The following is a 10,336-nucleotide window of genomic DNA, read 5'->3' on the forward strand; positions in this document are numbered from 1 at the left end:
AATCTGCTATCTGTAAGTCATAAGTGTGAGCATACAAAATCACAGGACAGAAAGTTAAATCGGATGGCTCTAAAGTCTGCTCTCTTGCTCCCAGCAAAATTATACAAGACTAAGGAAGAAAGATCCTTTGGCCTCTTGCGTTAAGCGTGAAGTATAAATCTTGCCTTGTGTAGGGATAGCTGTTGTAGCACATAGTCTGATACATAGCCCCAGATAGATCCGACTTCTGAAATTCAAAGGAAAGAAAAAATAATTTACATAAGCACTCATGTGATAGTATCCAGCAGTAATAAATAAATAAGTAAATATGCGCTGCAGAACCAAAGGATAGTAATTCCTAATTAATGTTCAGTTAATAGAAAATAAGGTCATTCTCCAAAGTGAATTTTTCTAACTAAAGCTTACCCTTTTACATTCCAAAGTCTTTCTAGGATAAAGAGAACTCTGTCTCAAATTTCCTTTTATTCTTTATAGAAGTGTGAGGAGTTCCTTATATCCTATAATGAGAGTTAGTGAAGTATAATCTAGCCTTTTTTTTTTTTAGTTCTTATTTAAATTCCAGTTAGTTAACAAAAAGCATAATAGTACTTTATGGTGTATACTTTAGTGACACAACACTTCCATTCAACATCTGGTGCTCATCACAAGTGGGCTCCTTAATCTCCATCGCTTATTTAACCCTACCCTTTGTTTTCTTAATGACCGATTCAAAAAGCATTTATTGAGTGTCTACTCCTTGCCCTCTGAGTAATGTAACACTTTATTTTTAAATTTTATGTTAATTTTTTAATTGTTATATATTTATAGGAGAGGGAGAGATTTCACAAGAGAGAGAGAGCATAATAAGCAGGCTCTAGGCTCTGAGCTGTCAGCACAGAGTCTGACACCGAGTTTAAACTCTCGAACAGAACTGTGAGATCTAACCTGAGCCAAGGTCAGGCACTCAACCAACTGAGCCTTCCGGGCCTCATATTTTCCTTTAAATATTAATTAATTAATTTATTTATTTATTAATTTATTTATTTTGAGCGAGAGCACACATGTGAGTGGAGGAGGGAGGCACAGAGACGGAGGGAGAGAAAGAGAGAGAGACAGAGAGAGAGAGAGAGAGAGAGAGAGAGAGAATCCCAAGCAGGTTCCACACTGTTAGTGTAGAGCCCTACACACAGGGCTCGATCGCACAAACTGTGAGATCATAACTTGAGCTGAGATCAAGAGTTGATCACTTAAACAACTAAGCCACCCAGGCAGCCCTCAAATAATAATTGTTAACAGCAGACCTTTGGGTAGGGACCCATGGGGCTTAATTCGAATAATGCATAGACTTCTTACTATCTGCTTCGAATATTCAGAGAGGTCTTCTCTGTTTTTCTTGTTTTGAGCTCTGTTCCAAAAAGAAACTGTGGTAGGAAAACAGTAGTTGCCAGTAACCAGGGTTAAATATGTGATATGAAAGGATACTCTAGGCATAACTAATATTTAGAAATACCAAAAATTCTGTGTTGACATCTCCACTCCAAATCTAATTATACATTATGCATTCAAAACTGTATTTTGAAACACAGTGCCAAGTAGCAAGAATGCTGCATTTTATATATGATCATGATTAAAAGAAGTGTCCATTACATAGAATAATATATGCTTGAGATAGATATTAATGCCAAATATAAGAGATAAGTTCCCTGACTTTGTAAGACATCTTTTAACACACACACACACACACACACACACACACATTTGAATAAAATGTTTACTTATTTTTTGAGAGAGAGACAGCAAGAGTAGGGAGGGGCAGAGAGACGGAGGCAGAGAATACCAAGCGGACTCTGTGCTGCCAGCACAGAGCCCATTATGGGGCTCAAACTCAAGAACCAGGAGATCATGAGCTAAGCCAAAATCAAGGGTCAGACACTTAGCCTCCTGAGCAACCCAGGCGCCCGAGAGACATCCTCTATAACTAAAACACTGATATACAACAAAAAATATTCTAGAGTGATTTGAAAAAGAAACCTATCCCCAGAGCAGAGGAGCATAGTTCAGTGCAAAGATCAGATGTTGCACTGAACACCTGCAGCTTTCTTGCCTCTGTAGATTGCCTAGCTATGTCGTCTTCAATACTTTTACCTGGGTGACAGCCACAAAACGATGACAGGACCTTCTAAGTACTATAACTTCATAATATTAAACTTTGGAGAAACACGTGAAAGCAACAGGCTTATATATACAACGATGAAAAGTTAATTTATGGGTTTTGCTGAGTTTGGACATTTATCCTCATCTCCTTTACAAGGGGTCATTTGTGCACACTAATAAGTAGTCACCTGTTAGTTAATGATGACTTTAATAATGACTTTAATAACAATAACATTAATAATGACTCCCGTTTCTGTCATTCAACCAATAAAGCTCTTGCTGAGGTCACCAGCAATCTCGTCAATAAACTCAATAGATATGTTTAGCTTTCACCTCGCTGACCCCTCAGTCATATTTAACAGTGGTGACCACTCTCTCCTCCTAGAAGCACCTCTCCTGTTGGCTGGCTTTTGTGACACTACTCTCTCCTGGATTTTCTTTCTACCTCTCTAGCCATTTCTTCTCATCTTCCTCAAATCACCCATTAAATGTTAGCATTTCCAACAGTATAGCCCCAGGCCTTCAGTTTTCACTCCATACTCTGCTGAAGCAGTTACGTCTGGGCCTGGGGCTTTGATGACCACCCATAGGCCAATGACTCCCACGTGTTTCTTTAGATGCCCAGAAACTCTCCCCATTGTAAGGTTCTGGACCTGTGTATCCAACTGCCTATTTCAATATCTCACAGAGACACTTCACTTGCTCAAAATCAGGATCTTCCTGCCCTAAAACCTTGCCCAGCATCCAGGGTTTCAATCTCAATGACTGCTACCTTCATCTATTCAGTTATATAAGGCAGGAACTCATTTCTCATCCTGGAGACTTCCTTTCTCTCTCACCCTCCATGGCCAGCGCACCACCACAAGCTCTAAATAGCCTGTCAGGCTGTCTCCATCTCTCCATTTCTCCTGCTACAAATTGAGACCAAGCTCCCATTCAGTCTCACTTCAGTTACTGTCATAGGTGTTCTTGACCCTCCAATTCCTTCCCCACTCTGCAACCAGAGACATCTTTTCAAAACACAAACGTGATCTCATGTCATTCAACTCCTCTTTCATCTCCATGCTGAAACACTCCATGGCTTTCCATCAGGCTTAAAATGAAGGCCACTATCCTTGATAGGATTAACAAGGCCCTGGTCACCTGACCCCTCCCTTTCTCTCCAGCCTCCTTTAGAACACTCTGGCTTCTGTGCTTACAGAGCAGCCATAGGGACTTTCTTTCAATTCCTCAGTCACACCATCCTCCTTCTCATCAATGTTCCCTTGTTATTCCCTCTGCCAAGAACCCTGTCACCTCCCCTCCCTTGCCTACTCCACTGATCCATTTCACCTATTTAAGTGCAACTCATTCTTCACCTCTCAGCTCAAGTCTTCTTGGCTTCAACACATCTTGACACACATTCCCATCCTCAACCACAGTAAAAGTTCCCAGTGTACCATGCACCTCCTCCTCGGTATCACTTACTAACTGAAATTATTATGTGTTTCTGTGATTATTTGGTGACTGTGTATCTCTTCCCCACTGGACTATGGAAATTCCAAGGTGTTTGCTCACCACTAGTTCTCTAGTGTCTAACACAGTGGGCTCTCAAAATTACTTGAATGATTAAATTACATGTAAGTTTGTAACGAAGGCAAATATTTTCACTCCATAGACCCATGATATTTAATGCTTATTTTCTAATTATTTTAACAGGAAAAAACAGGAGTGATGCAGGAGAAAGAGATGAGGCATCTGCTCCTATTTCTTTTGTCTCCTTAAGTCATTTGGTTAAAGTATGGGCAACGTCCCTAGGTTACAATGACTTGATAGTAGCAAAGTTTCCATTTCTGGAGCACCTTTCTTCCCAAGGGCTCCCATTGCTTCCAAACAGATCTCAGTGTCACTCTAGGGTGACTCTTCTAAGAAAATGTCAAAATGCTTTTTGATCGAGCCTCGTCAGTTTTCTATGAAAAGCTGTCAGGTCTTCTTGCAAACACCCAGTTCCTGTTAGGATCATCTCACTTTCTTAACACAACCCCCCAAAGATCAGGGGCAACAAAGGTAGCCATGTCATTGCATGAAGTTTGAGAAGGACCCATTTGGGGTGGTTGTGTTGAGCTCACATTGAATGAGCACTTCCTTTGTGCTAGTCCCCAAGCTCACACATCATCACCTGTAATCAAAGTCCTCAGCTGGCCCCTTTCCCTCATTCACACAATCAATAAAGAAATTCTAGGGGCATGCAGTGGGAGGCTGCTGTGATTACTAGCCGGTGGCCAAGATAACCTGACCCCTCCAGAGGATGGACAAGGGGGTTTTCAGCCCCCCCACAAGCAGGTGAAGCTTCAGCCCCACGTCGCTTACCCGCCGTGGTCAGCCCCTTCAGTGCAGGCAGCACCTGCTTGCTCATGTCCTGCACCGCAGGGATGAGGGTCTCAAACACGCCCATGTTCACTTGGCTGGGTGCTGAGTCCTCCACGGGTCTTTTGTCCTCCTTCCTATGGAATTGGCACAAAAGTGACTTTCCCAACCTCCAAGAGCCTCTTCTCAGAGCTTAGGATAGATCTTAAAAATAAACATTACCAAATCTCGATTTGTGTTTTCCTCTCCTAAACCTCCTCCACTTCCTCACGCTGTCCCTTCCCTCCCTGTGCCGTCTGCGAGTGGCTCCCACCGCAGGAACACCAAGAGCTGCGCTGGACCAGTATGGAAAACTCCAAGCGCGCGGGTCCACTATGACCGTGCTCCCACCACCAACTGGTAACCGGGACTGAGGGAGGGTAGGCCAGCTGCGGGGAGGGCGTGGTGCGTTGCTCTGAGGTAACAAAGGCTCCTTTGCTGCATCACTAACGGGTCAACCAACGGCCTGGGCCCCACCTTCTATAATGGTACGACCCACCTCACCAAGATGATTCTGAAGCTGCCAACAGAGAGGCTGGGGATAACTCACTGTTTTCTTAACTTTGTGTTTTCCTTCCCCTCTTGCCCTGAGGAGCGAGGAGAATCGGTCGCTTTTGTAACCACCTTGGGCCAACTGGAGAAAACCTTTTAACCCTAGAAATGGACATTTGAGTCTCTGGATAGGTTTCACTTTGAGCCGGAATTTTTTTCCTATACACTGCATGAATGTCAGCCTGCAGAATTGTGTTGAATACCCTCCCCTCTGCTGATAATTATCCTAAAGTGAACACACATGTAAACCCCGCCCAGGTCAAGAAATAAAATCCTGAATCCATCACTTACTATTCACTTAATGTTAGGAAAGTTACTCTATCTCCCTGAGATTCTCTGTGGAAACTGAGTTAAGTCACAAAAAGAGTTTCGCCAAATGCTTCCACAGAATACTAACTTCTTATGGCTTAAATAATAAGCAAAAAAAAGAGTGGGAGGGATGAGAAAGAAAGAAAAAAAGGAAGGAAGAGAAAAGAAAAAAGAGAAAGAAGGAAGGAAGGAAAGAAAGTTAGGAAGAAAGTAGGAAAGAAAGAAGAAAGAAAACAGAGAGAAAGAGAAAGTGGGAGAGGGAGAGAGAAACAGTAAGGAAGGGATGGAGGGAGGGAAGGAATAACAGGAAGGAAGGGGGAAGAGAGGAAAGGAGGGAGAGGAGGAAAGAAGAAAGATGGAAGGGACCTAAGGCCGGGAGAGAAGAAGAACGAAAGGGAGGGAGGGAGTGAAGGCCGGAAGGAAAGAAGGAAGGAAGGAAAGGAGTGGGGGAGGGAGGGAGGGAAAGAAGGAAGGAAGTACAGGAATGAAGGGGGTAGAGAGGAAGGGAGGGAGAGGAGGAAAGATGAAAGAAGGAAGCTAAGGCAAAACAGAAAAGGAAGAGGCAAAGGGGTGGTAGGATGGAAGAAAGAAAGAAAGAAAGAAAAAAAGAAAGAAAGAAAGAAAGAAAGAAAGAAAGAAAGAAAGAAAGAAAAGAGAGGGAGGGACAGAGGGAGGAAGAGAGAGAAAGAAAGAAGGAGGGAGAGGAGAGGACACAAGGAAGGTGGGAAGGAAGCGAGGGAAGAAGGAAGAAAGGAAGGAAGGAGCAATTGTCAGCAATGGAATGCATTTCTCCCTTCAGGCATTATTCCAACAGATACTATAAATTTGTTTTGCCTCTGTTGGAACGCTTGGAATGATACGGTGTGTATTATTTTGTGTGTGGCTCTGTCATTCAACATCATGTTTGTGAGGTTCCTCCGTGGTTTCTGTACTAGCAATGTGTTCATTTTCATTGTTGCATACTATTCCTCTGTATGAATATGACATAATTTGTTGATCCATTCTGCTGAGGGACTATTTGAGTTATTTCCATTTGAGGCTATGAGGAATAAAGTTGCTGCTAACATTCTTGAACAAAACTTCTGAGGCACTTACATACTCCTTTGTGATGTGTATATCACTAGGAGTAGGTTACTGGGTCACAGGAAATGCAGATTTTAACACATAATGCCAACCAGATTTCCACAGTGACTGTTGCAATGATAGTGGGGAGGACAAATTTCTGGCATTTACTATGAACAGAGACCAGGGATGCCTGCTGGCCTGCAGTGTACAGGACAGTCCTGTTCAGTGAAGACTGTTCCACATTCTGCACTATGTTTGAATATCTCATGAGACTTCCATGTATGGAAAAACAGCCTACTTATGAACCTAGAAAAAGAAATCCACTCTCCATGCAAATAGAAAGAAGTTTTTGCTTCATCTCACTATCACTTAATTTCCTAGAAGTTCAAAATCTAAGTAAACTGGGGAAAGATGATGCCTTTTTTTCAGAATTAAAGGAGAATTCTTCACTACTAAGGAAAACTGTAATCATCCCATCAAAGAGGATGTCAGCTGAGTAGCCAACACATGTCAACCAGGCTGCATTTGTAGTGATTCTTGCTGTTGGTATAGGCATGTGGTAACTTCCTTTGCCTTTCAGTATAGTCATGCCCGGACATAGATATGCTAAAGTACGTATTATTTGACTATATATTACTTACATTATGCTAGAGTTCTGCCTTTATATTCAGTTTTAAATGCTTGGAGTAACTAAGCTGTGCAATCCACAAACTTCATTTCAGGCTGATAACAAGGCATTCAGTTAAAAACACTTGTTATGAAGAAGAACCATTGTGTCTAATAAGACTGTGCTAGAAAATGACTAGGTTTGGAGCCTTTCAGAAGCTAATGCCTTGGGAAAATAATTTCCTCCCATTCTCCCTTTTCCCACCTACCTTTTGCTCTTGGTCTAGGATGGTGTTTAGACTTCAAGGACTTGTCTTTGCAGAACCAGCTGTCTCAAATCCTTTGGGGAAATAAGCAGGGAGGACTGCTGCACGGATCAGCAGGAAACAATGGGTAAACTTTTGTGACAGTTGTCTTGACAACTGCTGAGTCAGCTCATTTTTACTGGTCACATCACATTATTCAAGCTTAAGAAAATAATGAAATTGTAGAAATACATTCGTTTCTTAGAATAGTAGATTAGACTGAGTTAAACACGGTGATGACACTTTTAGTGTCTCGAAAAGCTGTCTTCAGTTTCAAAAAATGGTTATGAAGGATGGCTAATGATTACTGAATTACAGATGACCAAAGGCAGATCCACAAATGATAGAGGCAAAGACCTTTCTTTCAAGATCTTTTCCTTTGACCCAAGGTCTCTTGACACAAGAGGCTGTGGAGATGCATGTGATCCAGTGTTTACTAGCAACTGCCAATGAGCTCTAAACATTATATATCCTGAACATACATACGCGTTAGTTGATAACAAAGCTCAGGCACACCAATTCCACTGTTTAGAATTTGCTCTTTCGAGAGATACCTGCAGGATACAGACAAAGATCTATGTTATGCAACATTATTTGTAATGCTAAATCTGAGAATTTAAGAACACTATTGCAGGGTACTAGATAAGATGTAAATTGTACTTGGGAATACATTTTGAAGAGTTTCCTTGAAAGAAAGCTGTAACTTTACATGCTGAGTTTTTAAAAGTTTCAAGATATATTAAGTGAAAACTTGTTGCAGAATAGTATTACTGATATGATACTATGTGCTTCAAGTATACATATACATGTAAGTATATATATATATACATATATATATTCATATACATGTTTATAAATTCAGAGAATATTTAAGGAAAAGTCCATAAAAGTATTGACAGTTATTATTTGTGAATACTATGAAATCGTGTATAGAGAGGGAGGAGTTCCGAGAACTTTTATGTTCACATTTCTCCTTCATTTACTGTTTGGACATGGATCATCTTAGTAATATGTTAAAGATAATTGGCCATAGAAAGAGAAACAGAGGACAGAGAGAGGTACAGGCAGAGTACAGGTAGTTTTGAAAAAACACTAAAGGAAAAGAACTGGGCCAATAGTTTCCAAAGTACTTTAATATACACGTATATTTCTGTAAGCTTAAGCGTGCCTTGTAAACCCCACACTGAACGGGCAGTCAGTTTCACCCAGACCCCAAAGCATACACAATCTTCAGTGGCTCATATTAAGGGCAACATGGAAACCTATTATAAAAGAAAACATTTGTAATACTCTTCTTTGATATTACCCAACACAGAATAAAAATGTGCAGTAAATCATTTAACCCACATCTATGAATTATCTAATAGGTGTCATGCACTTTGCTAGTTGGCAGGAGGAACACAGCAGAAGAAAATCCCCACACATGAGAAGTACACATTTCATTTGCCATTTCTCCAATATTTATTGAAGAAGGTTTGCAGGCGCCTGCGTGGTTGAATCAGTTAAGTCTCTGGCTCTTGACTTCAGCTCAGGTCATGATCTCAGGTTCATGAGATCGATCGCCGTGTCAGGCTAGGCACTGACAGCAAAGAGCCTGCTTGGGATTCTCTCTCTTTCCTTCTCTCTTTGCCCCTCCCCTGCTCAAGCTCTCTCTCTCTTTCTCTTAATCTTTCTCTCTCTCTCCAAATGAATAAACTTAAAAAAAAAAAAAGGTTCTAACACCAGGAATTGTTGGAAAGTCAAAGTGTACATTGGAAATTCAATCAATGGGTAAAACTACTCTAGAATACCTTTTTTGGAGGGCAACATGTTAGAGATCCACAGAGCATCTCTTGGTTTATAGACCTAATACAGACAGTCTTTCCTTCAGCTTTGGATCAGATCACTTTCTTCTGATAATGTAATGAAGCAATTGGCTTATGATAAAAAAATTAGTCTTCTCTGAAAAATTCAACCAACTAGTGGAACTGCATTCAACACGGAGATGCTTACACTATGACAGGTACTTAGGAACTGCTACAGACTAAAAATACACCAGATACATATCTTCAATCCCTTACTTACTCCTGGGCTTCTGAAGAAGTGGACTTCCGGTCACTTTCTACCACATTCACTTAGCTAAGATGGAACTGCATTTCCCAGAATACCCTTCCCTATATGATCCTAGGCTTCTATATCAGTGTTAGTAAAAGAAGAAATTTGTGTGAAGTTTGAAAGGCGGAAGTAAAGCAGAACATATTTTTTCACTCTAAAAGTCATTGCAGGGCCAGGCGCTGATCTGCTGGCTCCCACGTAGGCACGGGCCAGCACCCTGGCTGCAGCCCTCCGGCTCCCACCAGATCTCCTCCGTTAGCTCTCCTAAACCCTAGACTAAGTGCACGTTCAACAGTGTGGTCATAGGCACCACATTATCCTACAGATCACATATATCACTAAAAGCTCGATACAATGACAGACAAATGCAAGTCCCAGTCTGTCTTCCCAGGTTCTAGTTTGTCCTCATGGGTTCCAGCTTGTCCTCAACAATCCTAATCTGTGTTTACTCTCCCCATTTCATGACCATCTCTCCTTCCCGACTGTTGTCCCTGCTGACTTCAGGCCGAACACTAGACATAGACTGCTTAACCAGCCTCGGCGATTCTGTAAGGGCTAATGACCATAACAATCCACAATTCTTCATCATTCATGGGGCTTCTGCTTCTCTTGACTAAACCCTAACTGCTACAGGGCCAGTCGTTAAGACTGAAATGTTTAAATGTAGATTCCAGGAAAACCTTGGTTTGTGAGCATAATTCCTTCAGGAAACATGCTTGTAATCCAAAGCGCTTGTATAGCAAAGCGAATTGCAAGGATCATCGACTCAGTTGTGATCATGGGACATTCCGTGTCATCTACCACTTGTATGGCAAGGCATTGCTCATCAAGTTAAACTTTTTAATTTTTATTTTTTAATGTTTACTTCTTTTTTAGAGAGAGAGGCA

At 41.4% G+C, this 10,336-nt stretch overlaps 1 protein-coding gene across 1 annotated transcript in view; it reads right to left on the reverse strand.

Moving 5' to 3' along the window:
• Positions 1-4,814, reverse strand: part of CCDC81 (coiled-coil domain containing 81) — a 42,273-nt gene extending 37,459 nt beyond the window's left edge. The window contains 3 exon segments of the mRNA XM_077778408.1: positions 165-226; positions 4,483-4,616; positions 4,702-4,814. Coding sequence (XP_077634534.1) covers positions 165-226; positions 4,483-4,567 — 147 coding nt within the window. The 5' untranslated portion in view covers positions 4,568-4,616; positions 4,702-4,814.
• Between the last annotated feature and the right edge of the window lie 5,522 nt (positions 4,815-10,336).

This window comes from Crocuta crocuta, unplaced genomic scaffold (genome assembly GCF_008692635.1).
Source record: "Crocuta crocuta isolate KB4526 unplaced genomic scaffold, BGI_CrCroc_1.0 scaffold1247, whole genome shotgun sequence".
Taxonomy (NCBI): domain Eukaryota; kingdom Metazoa; phylum Chordata; class Mammalia; order Carnivora; family Hyaenidae; genus Crocuta; species Crocuta crocuta.